Source organism: Drosophila ananassae, chromosome XL, assembly GCF_017639315.1.
Source record: "Drosophila ananassae strain 14024-0371.13 chromosome XL, ASM1763931v2, whole genome shotgun sequence".
Taxonomy (NCBI): domain Eukaryota; kingdom Metazoa; phylum Arthropoda; class Insecta; order Diptera; family Drosophilidae; genus Drosophila; species Drosophila ananassae.
Window position 1 is genome coordinate 7,529,149 of NC_057931.1, and position 17,446 is coordinate 7,546,594.

The window sequence follows — 17,446 nt, forward strand, 5'->3', positions numbered from 1 at the left end:
CCACAAACGAATTCCAAAACATAAAATTGAGTGCATCGGTTGGAGAATCCGTTCCAATCGCACGCCAACTTATCGAAAGTTATCAACTTCAATCGAACTGATCACCAAGTCTATCGGGCGAGCGATAACCAATAATGCGATAATCCGATCAGAGCTCTTACTTTCTTCCTCTCTCTCTCTCTATATATAATATATATATTTTTAATCTCACACGATAGCACGACTTTTTGGCATTTGACAAGCGGTCGCTTCAGTGCACAGTTACATAAGACACAATAAGAGATGCGCGATAAGCGCAAACTATCGATAACCGATAACAGGCAAACTCGTCAAAATGGAAACTTTTTCGGTATCGGTATCGGTTTTTTTTTGTATCAAGTTGCCTTAACCAAATAAAAAACAAAACACAGCTAGCTATTAACTGCCTTGAATATAGACAAAACGAGCATATATATCTACACACGTATATTTATCGATATACAATATATATTTATCTAATGATTGATAATTCGCTATCGCTGTCTCGCTCTCGCTCGCTCGCTAGCTCGTTCTAACCGATAACATTTGCTCGGGGCAGCCTCAGATAGTTTTCGATGAGAGCAGAAACTATTTGGGATCGACTGTCCCCCACTTGCCTCAGGTAGGTTGCTCTCTCTATCTCTCTTTCTCTCGCTCTCTCTCTTTTCCACACACACTCCCTCTCTCTTTCTATGTCTCTCCCTCTCTGTCTCTGAACTCATACAGACAAAAAAAAAAAACAGAAAATACAAAATTACAATGAATATATCGATTAGGGACCCGGTATAACAGAGGCAAGAACTGTATTACAATGTAGATATATACATAAATACCCCATAGATATAACCCCCAACGTTCGATCCGTTAAAAACGCCCCCTGCCACGCCCAAAAAATAAAATAATAATAATAAATTACAGAGATATAAAGCGCCGTAGACTTGTGGTTTGAAATTAGAAATGCATCCGTACCCGAGTTTTTGAAGAGATTTGCCTATTGAAGTTGATTGTAGAGTTTTATCGATTAAGTCTTAAGTTTGGTTATCGATATCGATTATTTGATTTCGATTATTCGTTTTCCGTTTCCGTTTCCGTTTGCCGTTTACCGTTACCCGTTTTACCGTTATGGCAGCCAAAGGGGTTCAAAATATGTTTAATTTCTTTTATTCCAATACTCCTTCGTTAATTGATTCCAGAATCGTATACCTATAAGTCTATTTTATGGAATTATTATGTTTTTTTTTACAAAAGCCCCCCTAAAACCCTCCACCCCGACCCCCTTTTTTTAAAAAATATTGAGCTAAATTAATTGTAAAAAACAAAAACGCTACGCTGATGTAGAAATCGAATCACACAATAAAAAATAAATTTGCTAAATAAAATCATTTTTTAAATAACACATACACACATAGAGACACATATATACACACACACACGTGTATCTCACACACTCATACAAGTAAAACGCTCGAATTAATCAATTTTCTTTTTTTAATTGTAGACAGCAAAAAATTTAAAAAAAAACAAAAAAATAACTTACAAAAAAAAAAAAAATGAAAAGAATTTGTACAAAAAAATATATATACATTTATCTTTAGATATAAAATATAAACTGCAATCGAGGAATATATATATTTTATTTGATTCATTTTTCTTTTTCTTCTTCTATTTATACTTTGTTTGTACGACAAATGAAAAAAAAAAAAAATGAAAAAATGAAAATGAAAATGAAAAAAAAAAAACAAAACTTAGACATCCTTATCCTTACCTGGTTCACCGTTTAACATACGCAGGGGATCACGTAGTTCTCACAAGGTAAGCGCCCAACACTCACACACACTAACAGACACACTAACACTCACTCCCACTCACACAGGATACACCCAACACACACACACACACACATTATAGATTCCCCCCATTATAGATCATGGCTCATCCGAGAATCATAGAACCTAGTCTTACAATTAGAAAGTAATCGTAACTCGTAACTCGTAGGCAAAGCGTTTAGAGTATATATATTTTAAGGACCTCCATTTTAAGAACACCAACCAACCAACCAACCAACAAAAAATCGTAGCACCCATAGAGATCGGAGAGATATATATAATACATTATCTGTCATAGACTCATTGCCTCATACTCACCTTGATCGATCGTCTAACTGTCTACTGTCTACTGTCTTTCATGTTTATGTTTCTCCTTCCTTGACTTTGGTAATAGTTTCCTCGTTTTTAGCCTTGTTTTCTGTTGTGTATCGCTGTAACTCCATACCTCCTATATATTTATGTATCTCTATATATATATATATATAAACTATCGTGCATATCCATCTATCAACATATATATGAATATAATTAGTCGTCTAACTTACTGTACTGCTCTGAACTGCAAGTGTGTGTCTGTCTCAGTGTGCCTGAATCGGAATCGGAATCAGAATCATGAGTAATATACTTCCCAGATCTCTGTAATATGGGGGTTACCAGTCTACTACCCCAGACTCACAAGCTCACTTTCACTTTCACTATCGCTTTCACTGTCACTATCACTATCACTCTCTATCACTTTCACTATCACTTTCACTTTAACTTTCCTTATATTATTATTTATCTTTGTGATTTGTCCTGCTTTAAGTTTTACTTTTGTTAGTCTAAACCTTAGGTATATCATGTCCTTAAACCCCCAAAAAAGTTTCTTATATGAGGAAACCCCAACACTCTGTTTCATTTCAACCTCTACTATTGAGTTTAACCTAAAATATTACCATCATCTGGCTGACTCATTACTCTATCTCTTGGCTGAAAACCACCTACTTTATGTACTTCTACTTCGCTATATATAACTCTCTCTATATATATCTATAAAAGCCTAATTGTGTGTGTCAGTTATCCCGGAGTGTGTGTGTGTGTGCCTTAAGGAGGATATATAAGAGTGATAAGCATATACTAATCCCATATTTTGTAATACCCCGAAAATCCAGTACACGATACGGAACGGACGTGGACGCTTTGGGATTCCCGGTAGCGATCGCAAGCCGTTGGTACTGTCAACATATCAGGACGCCCAGCAGCACCTGCCCTATGCCGACGACTCCAATGCCGTCACCCCGATGTCCGAGGAGAACGGGGCCATCATAGTGCCCGTCTACTACGGCAATCTAGGTAAGGATCTCATCCCTCTTCTTCTCCCTTCCATCTCTAATCGAATCTCTATTTAAGGCTCACGACACTCGTCGTATACCTCGCATCAGTCCCGTATATCGTATACCTCACATGGCGATCTACTAGGCGGCATGGCCGTCATGGGCGTCAGCACAATGACCAAGGAGAGCAAGCTGCGCAACCGCAACACACGCAATCAATCAGTGGGCGCCACCAACGGCGGCACCACCTGCCTGGACACCAATCACAAGGTCGAGCATCGCGACTACGTAAGTATTAATAGCCTCCATACTCTCACAATCGATTATTAATTGATTTATGGTTACAGGAAATTGGTCTGGAGTGCACGGACGAAGCTGGCAAGATTAAACATCATGACAATCCTTTTATCGAGCCCGTCCAGACACAAACGGTGGTCGACATGAAAGGTGAGTGATTTTTTATTTATAATAAATCGATTAATATCGATAAACCACATTAAGAATCATTAGTTTAATCGTTATTTTGATTATTAGTTTATAAATTTGATAGAAAACTATTTAGCACTGAATGAAATAGCATTTTTTATCAATAATATTTCTATCGATTAATTCGATAACTACTATATCCATATATCTTATTCCGATTACAGACGTGATGGTCCTGAACGACATCATTGAACAGGCCGCTGGTCGGCACAGTCGAGCCAGCGATCGTGGTGGTAAGTGAATCGATCTATTTGCCTGCCGATAACTGTAACTGTTTGACTATCGATTAATCGACATTTCGTTCATTTTGTACATTCCTGCATCCAATATCGATCGTCGTCTCTATTATTTTGTGTTGATATCCTAACATGATGTGCATTGTTCAACTTAAAATATTTTCGTTTCCGTTTCCTGTTTTACATTTCCGTTTCCAAATCCAAATCATGTAAATAATATTATACAAATTACGAATCTTGTCCCCAGAGAGCAATAAGGGGAATATAAAAAAAAGTCCTTACTATTTTATTCTCGCTCTCTCTCTCCTGCTCTCTCTTGCTCTCTTTCGATTTTTGATTGATATCCTGTTTTTGGCTTAATAAAATAATTAATTAGCATTTAGTATAAGATCATTTACCTGGCAGACGGAGAGTGACAGTTTCATTGATTTGATTCTGAATCGGAATTGAGATTTAATTCCTCGCTCCAGGCCCAGCTCCCCCCCATTTCATTTTGCATTTTGATTGCGGTCTTGATTTTGATTTTATCGGTTGGCATGAATATTTTTGGCCCCCCAACCCCTCGCCCCTGCTGTCCTTGATGTCCTGTCCTGCATTTGATTGATTTACGGCTGATTGCTGAATGGCAGAATGGAAGTCCTGCTCGTCCTGCTCGCCCTGCTCGTAGAGCGCTCTCGCATGCGGCCTGCATCCCCTACAATATCCCCATATATAATAAATATATATTATGTGTACATATAGTACATGTGTATATTCGATTGAATAACGGATAATACATATATATACATATATATAATTGATTGATAAGCCCGGTAAACCCAAAACAATACTCGAATAAGAAGCCGGCCAACAGCCAGGAGTCCTTTTCTTTATATTTCTATCCATTGTGCATTTTATCCTTTGTGTTCCGTTATGTTCCGTATTTTTGATTTTTGATTTTTGCATATTTCAATTTATTTTCTCTCTACTTTCTCCCCCACCGCCCCCCTCTTCTCCCCCCTCGTGTGCATACCCAACATAAATATATATATATAAATATTTTTGATTCTCATTTTTTGATTCCTCTTTTTTACGCCAAGAGCTGAATAAAAAAAAAAATACAAACAAAACAAAAGCGAAACCAAAGCAAACATATTTTATATATATATAACTATGCATATATATCTACATATATATATACTCCAATGAATGACTTCTTTGACTCGTCCATTTTATTTGATGCCGTTGATGCTAACAGAAGAAAGCGAAAAAAGCGCAAAAAAAAAAATACTAAATTGAAAACAAAAAACTATACAAATGTTTGAAAAAAAAATAAATAAACTCACACACACTCACACTTAGTTAGAAATGTTTGCTCACACACACACACAAATACGCACAGGAGAGCACCGCGCTCTCTTGCCGCTTCTCTCTACGCCCCAGCTTCCGCATTGTGCACCTACTCTCACACACAAACAAACACAGACTCACACACACACTCAAGCAGCAGGAGAGATGGCGCACGCTTTCTCCCTCCGGCTCGCACTCTCCTGCCGGCTGTGACGTCACAATGAGAGGCTCAACTTTCACCATAAATTTCAAAAACGAAGGGTTTCCAACTCAAAAAACAAAAAAAATATCAGCGATATTCGATTTTATTTCTTAGTTTTTTTTTTTTAACGCTGTATAATCTTTAGTATCTTTCGATTATTTTTTAATATTTTATTTAAATGCATGCCGTTAGCAAATATAATAGTTATTTGTACATTTCTCGTAGATTTAACTCGTAGTTATTTTGTATTTTGGATTAAATACCTATATATTTCGTGTTTAATGCTAGAAGCATGCTTTGTTCAAAAATCGTAGAACATTTCTTAGTCCAAACACATCCACCGTTACCGTTACCGTTATCCAATGATTTCCATAACTATAACTAAGTAAATTTTGTACGAATCTCTACCATGCATTTGATATATACCTTCGTATATAGAACCTATTTGAACTGGTACTTGAAGCGCAGAGAGCAAATATTGTATTGGAATATGATTCGCGTAGCTTATCGATAGTCCGATATGAATCCGATTTCTGGAAAATCCACATTTCAAAACTTTGAGAGTAGTTAGCCAATCATGTATAGTCGCATATAGCAACATTTATTTAGAACAACATCGATTTAATCCGCTTTCCCGATCTCTTAAAGTACAGGGTAATGTTATCGATAAACACAGAGTAGTTCAGTTAAGTTGCGAATTGAATTTGAAATTCTGTATTCTTTTATTTTCGTAATGTGCAATTTTCAAAGCAAGAAATGAATAAATTAAATGGTATTTACTAACCCTGATGGAAGTGTATATCGAAATTATCGATAAATATCTAAAGAAAAGAAACCAAATGGATTTCCAATTAAATTATACTTTAACTTATTAAAACAATCATTTGATATGTTTAGCCAAAGTTTTTTAATATTATCGATAAAATATCGATTTATTAAAGGATGCAATCAGTGTTGGTAAATATCCAAAGTACCTTATCTCAAAGCCAAAGCCTCTCTCACACAAGACACAAACTTTGAACCGTTTGCTTAACGACCAATAATATATCAATATCCAATGCAATGAGCTTCAACAAACTAAAACAAAATATACCAAAAAAAAAAAAATAAAAAGAAATGCAAAGTTAAAAAAAAAAAAAGAAAACAAAAATGATGTTGAATATCTAAAGTAAAATCTGGCTGAGTCAAAGTTGGTCAAATCACCACTAATAACAAATTTTTGTATGGTTCAGTCTCCGTTTACTATTTCCCAACAGAGGACGATGACGAGGATGGGCCGACGTTCAAGGACAAGGCGCTCGAAGTGATCCTCAAGGGCATCGATGTGTTTTGTGTGTGGGACTGTTGCTGGGTTTGGTTGAAATTTCAGGAGTGGGTCTCCCTCATCGTCTTCGATCCATTTGTCGAGCTCTTCATCACGCTGTGTATTGTTGTCAACACGATGTTCATGGCGATGGATCATCACGATATGAACAAGGAGATGGAAAGGGTCCTCAAGAGTGGCAATTATGTGAGTTCTTGTTCTAGTTCGTATATAGTTTACATAGTTTTTGTCGCTTTAAAAAGTATATGATTTAAGAATCAAATTATTTTGGTAATCAATTTTATAAATTAAGTTTCAACTATTAAGTTTCAATCTCATCGTTTCTAACGAGTAACGAATAACAAGTAACGAGAAGTAGATTCTTCTATTATCCCCCACTATTACTATAATTCCCAACTATTAAGTTTAATTTTCATCGTTTCTAACGAGTAACGTATAACGAGTAACGAGAAGTAAAACTTACTCTTCTATTATCCTTAAAATCTTTTTAAATTTATTTTTTTTTAAAAAAAAAGCTAATACTATCTCTTATTTTCACAGTTCTTCACGGCCACCTTCGCCATCGAGGCCACCATGAAGCTGATGGCCATGAGCCCCAAGTACTACTTCCAGGAGGGCTGGAACATCTTCGACTTCTTCATCGTGGCCCTCTCGCTCCTTGAGCTGGGACTCGAGGGTGTCCAGGGCCTGTCCGTGTTGCGATCGTTTCGCTTGGTAAGAATCCCGATCATTTTCAATACTTTATCCCATCGAAGCCACCATTTCGAAAGCCTGGGTCCAACTAGTCGTAGCCCCTAAGTTAGCTGTAAGATGTTGCGATTGTTTAACCTTTAACCTCTAGCAGACGATACTAGCGGGTATCCTGAATAATAAATACCACAGAAAAGCGGAATCTTTTCAATCTGAATCGAATCTGAATAAAAAACCCAATTTCCTTTGCTTTCCTCTCTGACCCCCGACCAACTTGCAGCTGCGTGTTTTCAAACTGGCCAAGTCCTGGCCGACACTGAACTTGCTCATATCGATCATGGGTCGTACTGTCGGCGCCCTCGGCAATCTGACCTTCGTCCTCTGCATTATAATCTTCATATTTGCGGTCATGGGCATGCAGCTGTTTGGCAAGAACTACACAGGTACTTGGGATTAAACCCTATCCCCTCAAACCACCACCTTTCCAAACCAATATCCCTCCCAAACAAAAAAGAGATCCCCTCGAATTCAAAGCAAAGTTCTAGCGTGCAAATGAACTCATTTTCTTAGTGCAATATACATTTCTCTACTTTTCTGCCTCCAAAACTTTTTCAACTTACGTTTTTTTTTTTTGAATCTTCCTAAAATATAGAACATATATATATTATACGAATACCTTTTAGTCGTACACCCGTTTGTAAGACCCAGAATTCGCCTGAATCGAAGATGAGAATTTGTTTTAGAGAGCCACGCTTTGGGCACGATTTTTGCATTAGTTTTGAACTCACTTTGGTTTTCTTTTTCAAACTCTTTGCTTTGCTGCCGTCAAAAAACAAAAAAAAACTGACAAAAGAAAATTTGGAAAAATTTTAGCGGAAAAATCTTGCCCGGACTATGTCTGCTATTTTATTTTATTTTCTATAGAGGATATCTTGCCGCATTGTCAGCGAATGTTATTACACGTTATTTCCTAGGCCCAGATAATAATTTAAGCATTAGGCCTAATTAAGAATGATTGTAACCTGTATATAATATAATATATATACTAGCCACTATATAGCAACTAATTTTGTTTAAATTTAAGGGGTAAACCAATATCCGACTCGATTGCTCTGCACGATCCACGAATTATCCGGCGGCGATGAATCGATGAATCGTTTTAAAAATAATATTTTACTTAAATACATAGAATCGATTGTTTTTTGGAATAATTATTAATTCTACATAACCTATATACGATTTTTTTTCCCACTATATTTTCCTACGCTTTGCCCGGCTTTCAAAACCAATCGAATCGAATCGAATCGTATAATCTCAACATGATCGATAAATCAACATCCCCCCATAACCAATTGTGAATGACAATCCCCACAAAACAAAAAACAAAAAACAAAAACTAAAATATATATTAAAAAAAATGCAATTAAATTTGATAAACTGCAGCTGCGTGTATTCAAATTGGCCAAGTCTTGGCCAACACTTAATTTACTCATTTCGATTATGGGACGCACCATGGGCGCTTTGGGTAATCTGACATTTGTACTTTGCATTATCATCTTCATCTTTGCGGTGATGGGAATGCAACTGTTCGGAAAGAATTATCATGGTAAGTACTGTAGTGGGTCTCTGCCACCAAACAAACTCTCACCAAACAATTCCTCGATGTGTCTTGTACTCTTTATGTGTGAGTTTCTGTCTTAATCTGTTCACCCCCTGTTTGTGATCACATTTAAATGTACATTATTTTCTCACAACTCACAACTATCACATGACATTATTTCGGATTATCGAAATATACAGTCTTTATAGAGAAATAGTACATATACTACTCTCCATAAGATAAAACTTAAAAAAGATAACCTCATCACCATGCTACTTATGATTTATTAAGAAATTCTTAGTTTTGAAAGTCTGCTTACCAGTCCGATTTAGAGTTAAATGTTCGTTCGAGAGAAAGTTGTCTGTAAGTAATTTTCTCCTAGATTTTTTAAAGCCCAAGCTCGACTCTTTGACTTTTTTTCCACACTCCTAAGTATATCCTTAAATTATGTATATGATATTTAGCTACACCCTGTCGTAGCTCTAGCCTGAAACAAATTAAATCATAATGTGGCGTGCAATTTTTCTACACGATTTTTTTTCTGAGTGCCCTGCTCTGCGCTGAATCCACTTTTTGCACACGCTTTTGTATGTGGCTTGTCAAAGAAACCAAAAAACCAAACACCAAGTGATAATATGTCCAAATATTCCCAAAAAACAACTAAAAACTATTAACCAGATCTTGTTTAAAAGATAAATAATATATTAAATACTATACAGATCACAAGGATCGCTTCCCGGATGGAGACCTGCCCCGTTGGAACTTCACCGATTTCATGCACAGCTTTATGATCGTGTTCCGGGTGTTGTGCGGCGAATGGATCGAGTCCATGTGGGACTGTATGTACGTGGGCGATGTATCGTGTATACCCTTCTTCTTGGCCACCGTTGTCATCGGCAATCTTGTGGTGAGTAGAAAATCGATACTAATCGATTATTTCGACCGTTTCAAGGCTAATCGATGTTATTTCGATAGGTACTTAACCTCTTCTTAGCGTTGCTTTTGTCCAATTTCGGTTCATCCAGCTTATCAGCACCGACTGCCGATAACGATACAAATAAAATAGCCGAGGCCTTCAATCGAATTGGCCGATTTAAGAGTTGGGTTAAGCGTAATATTGCTGATTGTTTCAAGTTAATACGTAACAAATTGACAAATCAAATAAGTGATCAACCATCAGGTGAGAGGACCAACCAGATCAGTTGGATTTGGAGCGAAGGTTTTTATCCACTTGTTTTCCAATTACTAAACTACTTTTAATTATATATGATACTCGTAATACTCGTATATTGCCAACGATATAATTGCTCATAATCCGTTTAACGTTTAACTTCAACTTGAACCATTGGCCAGTAATTGAATTGCGTAAATCGATCTATACAAAAAAAAACCAAAATCAAGTTATAAGTCCAAGAAAAAATTCTTTTTTTAAATTTTAAACCAAAAGTTGCAAAAAAAAAAAACCAAAATGTTCTTAGCTGAAAATTTGCAAATTCTCTTTAGTTAGTTTCAAGTATATTCCTCCCCTAGATCTTAAACAAATCACCCGTCCACAGCCCACTCACCATGTATTTGTATAATCTCAAGTAAAAAAATATATATATCATCTTGATCGAGGGATCGATCGCCGTCATCGATTTGTTATCGGTTTCCGTTCGATTCGAATTGGAGCCCGAGTGTTGTTGTTCTGTTCTTCAGCTGGTTATCGACCACCACCGACCTTCAACTTCAACCTCTCCGAGCTAATGCTCCGTGACATTATTTCCGATCATACCGATTTCTCATACCCGAACTACCACTCGTCATAATCTTTAGAACTTATTTAGATAGTCTGTATTTCTAGCTGAACTGAAAGTAAATTTAAATTAAAAAAAAAAAAAAACTAAATTCCAAACAAAAACAAAAAACCCTAAAAAAAAGTAAAACAAAGTATATTGTATCTTTTCCTTAGATAGAAATATTATTAAAAGTGTTTAAAAAATACATTCTGTAAACTAGTTTGAACCTGACCGTCGTCGATATTGTTAGAAATTGAGTTGAAATTGAGTATTTTTGAAACTAGATATATAAAAGTTGGTTAGCCTTGTTGTGTTTTTGGAACTCATACTCCCATATATAGTATTTTGATTTCGGTTTTAGGTTAATACATATTGATTTGATCATCCCGATCGACAATCCCCCACATTCTCTCTTGTACATTTGCATTTTCGAAAGTCTCGCAGCAGAGATCGATTGGCCAAAGCCGCTAACCAAAAAAAAAATCAAGAAATAATACCAAAAACCTAATTTATTTCATTAGAATTAAACCAAAAAAGATGGCAAATTGCAGAAGTTCGATGGGAATTGAATCTCTCGAATCGAAGCAAACACAAAAAATATGCGAAAACAGTATTAGACTTCCTCATTGTAATATGAAATTATATAAATTGAAAGTAAAACAGTGGATTTGATCCTTCATAGTGTTATGAAATTTTCTTACTCTCGTTATTATCAAAAACTTCTTTACTTTAGTTCGATTAACAGTCTTTTCGTATTTTAGTAAAACAAATATATACATATATGTGAAATTTTGTGTTCTGTAAACCCCAAGAAACCCCTCTAGCAACTCCATCATTCCTTAGACACCATCTGCTTATTTTAAATTAAAACATTTGATTAAAATTTATTAGTTGGCATTGAATGTGAGTGAAGGTGGCAACCCTATCCATGCACTCTTATTCATGTCGAGTAGTGTGACCAGCTTAGTTTCGTTTTTAGCTCCTTGTTAACCCTGGTTTGATAGAAAGTACCTTTATTTTAAGGATTTTTAACCTTTCCTCACCAGGGTTAATATTGAAATTATTTTTAAAATATTTATTTCTAAATTATCATCATTATGGTGCTGGCTCTAGTACATTTTCAATCATTAGCTTATTTAGTTCCGTCGATCATTATGCGATTTGTGTTGTTTGCTGTTGTGTTGTGAGCGTTCCTCCTTTCTCCACTTTCCCTCAAATAAAAAACGATACAAAATACACTGAAACTGAAACTAAAACCACATAGAACCACTCGACTCATCAAACATAAGCCATGAAACCACAAGAATCAAAAAAAATAAATACAAAACCACCGCGGAGACGCTGTATTGTTTTTGATTTTAATATTTGTGTGTCCTTTTGAAGATTTGAACCCCAAAATATTGAGAATTAACCGTAATATCTATCTACATTCTTTTCATTTATTATGGCTTGTCATGATTTCGAAAAAAAAAAACCACAATCAAAATCGATAAAAAAATAAAAAATATATATATTCCATTGGCCGACGAATCGAACAACGCTTTAATCAAAATCATCTCAAAATCTATAATTAAATCGACAAACAACCAACAACAACAACTTGAATGCGAACGGCAACTGCTTATCTATAAATTATGAATTATGAATTATGAATATTCGTTTCGCTTTATGATTTTCCAATCAATCAATCAACCAACCGATCAATCGATCTCAATCGATCAACAATCGTCATTGCCCATCCAAAAAAAAATGTACCATATGCCATATACCTCTGTTACGTTACATATGTATATATCGAACTATTATATATATATATATAAACTATATATACACCCATTACGTTATGCGAAATCAAATCAAAAATGATTGAATTTGAATTTGAATTTGAATGATTGAATGATGTTTGGGATACGAAAGGCAAAGGCGTTTGTCGTTGTATATCTGCAGAGCATGGTGACAACGAACTGGAGCTGGGACACGACGAGATCCTGGCCGACGGTCTCATCAAGAAGGGCATCAAGGAGCAGACCCAACTGGAGGTGGCAATCGGGGATGGTATGGAGTTCACGATACACGGCGACATGAAGAACAGCAAGCCCAAGAAATCCAAATATTTAAATAACGCAACGGTAAATACACTCGATCTCGATCTCCAAATCTTTAATCCCCTTTTCCCTATTTTTTGAAAAAAAAAAAGAAAAGAAAAGAAATACCAAAATATATATGATTATTATGTATTTTTATTTATTGGATTTAAATCCCCTAATACCTCTATCCTCTATACATATATATTTTCCCATCTCAAAAAAATTACGATACGATATATAGTTTATTTCAATTTAAAAAAAAAATATACTGAATATTTTCGTAATGACAAAAAAATTGATTTATCTTTATTTGTTCGTTTCTCTTTTTCGTTCATTAAATTGTCACGTTTTTTTCTTACTTTACATATAACTGTCTATATGTGTACTGTTATGTGTGTGTATTCCAACACCAAATCAATTAAAAAATACAAAAAACAATACTGAAAAAATACCGAATATAAAAAAAAAACTCAACCAAACAATTCAAACCAACTGAACTAAACTGAAACCGAAACACATGAACTGAAATCGCAAAAAAAAAATATATATATATATTAAAAAAAAAATTACAATATATATATACCGTTACAATATACAAAATACTGAAATACCGAATACCGTATATACCGATAAAAATATATATATAACTATATAACTATAACTATACAGATGATTGGCAACTCAATTAACCACCAAGACAATAGACTGGAACACGAGCTAAACCATAGAGGTTTGTCCTTACAGGACGACGACACTGCCAGCATTAACTCATATGGTAGCCATAAGAATCGACCATTCAAGGACGAGAGCCACAAGGGCAGCGCCGAGACGATGGAGGGCGAGGAGAAGCGAGACGCCAGCAAGGAGGATTTGGGTCTCGACGAGGAACTGGACGAGGAGGGCGAATGCGAGGAGGGCCCGCTGGACGGTGATATCATTATTCATGCACACGACGAGGATATACTCGATGAATATCCAGCTGATTGCTGCCCCGATTCGTACTATAAGAAATTTCCGATCTTAGCCGGTGACGAAGACTCGCCGTTCTGGCAAGGATGGGGCAATTTACGACTGAAAACTTTTCAATTAATTGAAAATAAATATTTTGAAACAGCTGTTATCACTATGATTTTAATGAGTAGCTTAGCTTTGGTAAGTCAACTACATAAAAATTCCAATTCAAATTTATATTTTTCCAAAACTAAGAGAATATGATACAAAAAAAAATGAAATCTGATTAGCCGAATATTTTTTGCCATTTGTACATTAATTGCTAAAAATTGTTGTGTCATTTTGCTTTTTTATCAAATGCTAAAAACGCAAATTGTAGCAACTAAAAAATAAGATAATATTCAAAATTATATATTCAAAAAACGATTTCAACGAGCAAAACAATTGAAAATGTAGTTAATCCGAGCCATGCTTAAAACTTTACCAAAGTTGATTGCTTCATTATATGTGTAATATCCCTCGATTTTAAGTTTCATTCCTCCGATTCTACAGTTTAGCTTAGCTTAGCTTAGATATTCAACAATTCGATATTCAATTTTATGTTTTATTTTAAATAAAGCCGATGTCAAGTCGCTGTATGTCATATAAAGTGAAAAAAAGAAAAGCTATTTGATATAAAATAACTCCCAAAACAAGACTTTTCATCGGCCTTAGACCCTTAAAAAAAATTAATTTTTTTCAATAAATAAATAACCAGAAAGATAATAATATTTTTGTTGAATAGTTTGCTTTCTATGCCCAGGCACATTCTAGTCAAACAGCTTGTGTCTTCGCGTAGAGATCGCATTCTAAACGTAATTCTCTGTTCCATTGTAGATCGTTAATTGTTAGCCTTAGGCATATAAATATTTCGAAATAGAAGTGTTAAATATAGTTTAGAGTTAATCGTAGACGCTTTGTGCGTATCATTTCAAGAATTTTGTCTTCAATTTCTTTGAAAATTTTTCTTTAATTGCGTTTGACTTTGATTTGTCCGCCCAAGATGAAGATCAGAAACCTGAAAAAAAACAAAAACCAAAAGTTCAAACAGAATAAGTAAAACAGCAATGCTTTTGAATTTTAAACCATTTAAATATTCATTAATATTATATAGCTTCTTATACTGCTTCTAGATAATTGTTATACTCGTACTCTCGTAACCCATAATCTTCTAACTCCAAAACCAAAACCAAAACCAAAAAAAATAACAACCAATCTATAACGCAAATGTAAATGTCCCCCTGTGTGTTTCTTCTATGCAAACTTGGAATACCCGAAAACAGGCATTAGAAGATGTACATCTGCCACAAAGACCCATACTGCAGGATATTTTATACTATATGGACAGAATATTTACGGTTATATTCTTCTTGGAAATGTTAATCAAGTGGTTGGCGCTCGGCTTCAAAGTGTACTTCACAAATGCGTGGTGTTGGCTCGATTTCGTCATTGTCATGGTAAGTCCAACGGTTTCCCAATTCAAACGCCTTCCCCCTTTACCCGATACTGCTTTCGGACTATCTATTTTATTCCAATATATATTAGTTTTTTTGATTTAAAAAAAAGAAAAATAAACCGAGACAAGGACGTACTTTACACCTATTGAGACAGACACTGACTTTTCGGTTCCAGTCCCCCCAGTATCTCCCTCAAAAGAAAAAGCTTTATGATATACCCGAATCCGAAATCCGAAAAAATCCACAGAGTTTGTAAAGTGTAAATAATATCGTATGGATAAAGATCAGTAAAGAACAATAATGCCATAGGTATATCATAGTTATTCATGATTAGATTAAAGTAACATAACTAGATATAGTCACATACAGTATTTAAAATGTATAGCTTAAACCCTGCTTACTCGAGTTACATACATACCTGTGTGCCTATAAGTTTTATGTATTACCGAGCTAAACCTCTGAAAAACCTCATCTAGCTGTCGCTAATTAATTTGGCCGCGGTCTGGTCCGGGGCGGACGATGTGCCCGCCTTCCGTTCGATGCGAACCTTGAGGGCCCTGCGACCGTTGCGGGCCGTTTCGCGATGGGAGGGCATGAAAGTAAGTAGCGCCCAACACTCTTCCTGTCTTCCTTCTCTGTCTCTCTCTCTCTCTCTCTGTCTCTATCTTCTCAATTAACTGTTAATCTAACTGTTTCTCTATCTCGTTGTGTGTGTTTAACCTTGCCTTCTCTGTTGTGAGTGTGTGTGTTGTGTGTTTGTGTGTGTGAGTGAGATATATAAGCTTCACAAAAAAGATATCCTTTCTCCTTTGAAGGCTGTCCAAAAGTCCTAAACATTCAGAAATTGTCAGAAAAAAAAACTGTTATACTAACTGTTATACAAACTTTAAACTCCAGTGTCAGAAGCCTAGTCGGCTGAGCCACTACAGTGGCTTGTTTTCCACACATTCAATATATCTAAAGTGTCATACTAACTGTTATAAATGTGACAGATCGCTTAACTGTTATACCCAAAAACCCATCCACTCACCTTCAACCTCTCTCTGTTCGTGTGTGCGTTTCGGTGTGACCGTTCCAGAATCATTTTTCATTTATCATTGAGACTCCTGATCGATTTTCTGTTATACCGCAATATATATATTGTATGGGTGCGTGTATGTGTGTGTGTGTGTTATACGCTACTAACTAATAATAAATGTCCTTGCCGAATCGAAGCGCCCAGGCCAGGTCAGCGCGCCTTGCAAATAACTGTTATACCCGGCTAGTACTGTACATTCTCCGCTGCCTGTAAATGTTGATGTATTATCCTTATAACTTATACCTTATACATATACATATATATTATATTATTGTCCCTATCTATCCTGTTGTTCCTAGTTGTAAACAAAAAGTTAAATAAATAAATTGATAATCCTGAACCATGTATAACGAACGCTTCGTAGGCATTGCCGTCGCGAGCTTCAGCTTACTTGTTATACTAGTGTTATACATATATAGGATCATTGATCGAAGCATAGGATAGTCATAATTATAAAGTTATATTGTACATTATAGCTCATACGTATTTGCTTTAGAGTATAGCATAGAGCTAAGATCACATGCCACACACAACTGTTGTGCGAACTGTTATACAAACTGTAACTGTAATACAAGCCATAAATCCTGTGTATAAGTAGTTTGGTTCAATAACTAGCCATAGATTCAGTAGCTCCCCCGTAACTACCCTAGTGACAAGCCCCCCGCCCCCATTTCCAGAACATCTCCAGAACACCACGAAATATGATCCAGAACCGGATCCAGAACTCCCCCTCTCTTTTAAACTGCCCTCTCACACCCTCGAATCTTAGCGGCACTGAAAAAAAATATCTATCTATTTATATATGTACAGGTGTACAATAACCAATATTAATCAAAATATATAACCGAAACTTAAGTAAAACAAGCGAATATTATGGGGCCACCACTAACTGCACTGAATTATTTAAAAAGCAAAATTAACTTCACGACGATGAGTCGTTAGTGTATAGAATATATATCGATATATCGTTTACTCGTATATGTATATATACTTGTGTATATTCAACCACAAAAATCAGTACAATCAGAAACC

At 35.6% G+C, this 17,446-nt stretch overlaps 1 protein-coding gene across 36 annotated transcripts in view; it reads left to right on the top strand.

Annotated features, from left to right (window-relative positions):
- The window catches only part of LOC116654462 (sodium channel protein para), a 68,231-nt gene that overhangs the window by 27,603 nt on the left and 23,182 nt on the right, over positions 1-17,446 (top strand). For 3 of the 36 annotated variants that reach the window (XM_044717100.1, XM_044717088.1, XM_044717089.1), the window contains 12 exons: positions 1,768-1,830; positions 2,996-3,176; positions 3,234-3,445; positions 3,505-3,604; positions 3,808-3,876; positions 6,643-6,920; positions 7,275-7,448; positions 8,868-9,030; positions 9,744-9,931; positions 10,000-10,243; positions 12,750-12,931; positions 13,559-14,162. In XM_044717100.1, coding sequence (XP_044573035.1) covers positions 1,768-1,830; positions 2,996-3,176; positions 3,234-3,445; positions 3,505-3,604; positions 3,808-3,876; positions 6,643-6,920; positions 7,275-7,448; positions 8,868-9,030; positions 9,744-9,931; positions 10,000-10,243; positions 12,750-12,931; positions 13,559-14,104 — 2,400 coding nt within the window. In that variant the 3' untranslated portion in view covers positions 14,105-14,162. Of the gene's footprint in view, positions 1-1,767; positions 1,831-2,995; positions 3,177-3,233; positions 3,446-3,504; positions 3,605-3,807; positions 3,877-6,642; positions 6,921-7,274; positions 7,449-7,704; positions 7,868-8,867; positions 9,031-9,743; positions 9,932-9,999; positions 10,244-12,719; positions 12,932-13,558; positions 14,168-15,162; positions 15,337-17,446 lie in introns of those variants that run through there. The other 33 variants (XM_044717082.1, XM_044717090.1, XM_044717092.1 and 30 more) reach the window with 26 other exon arrangements.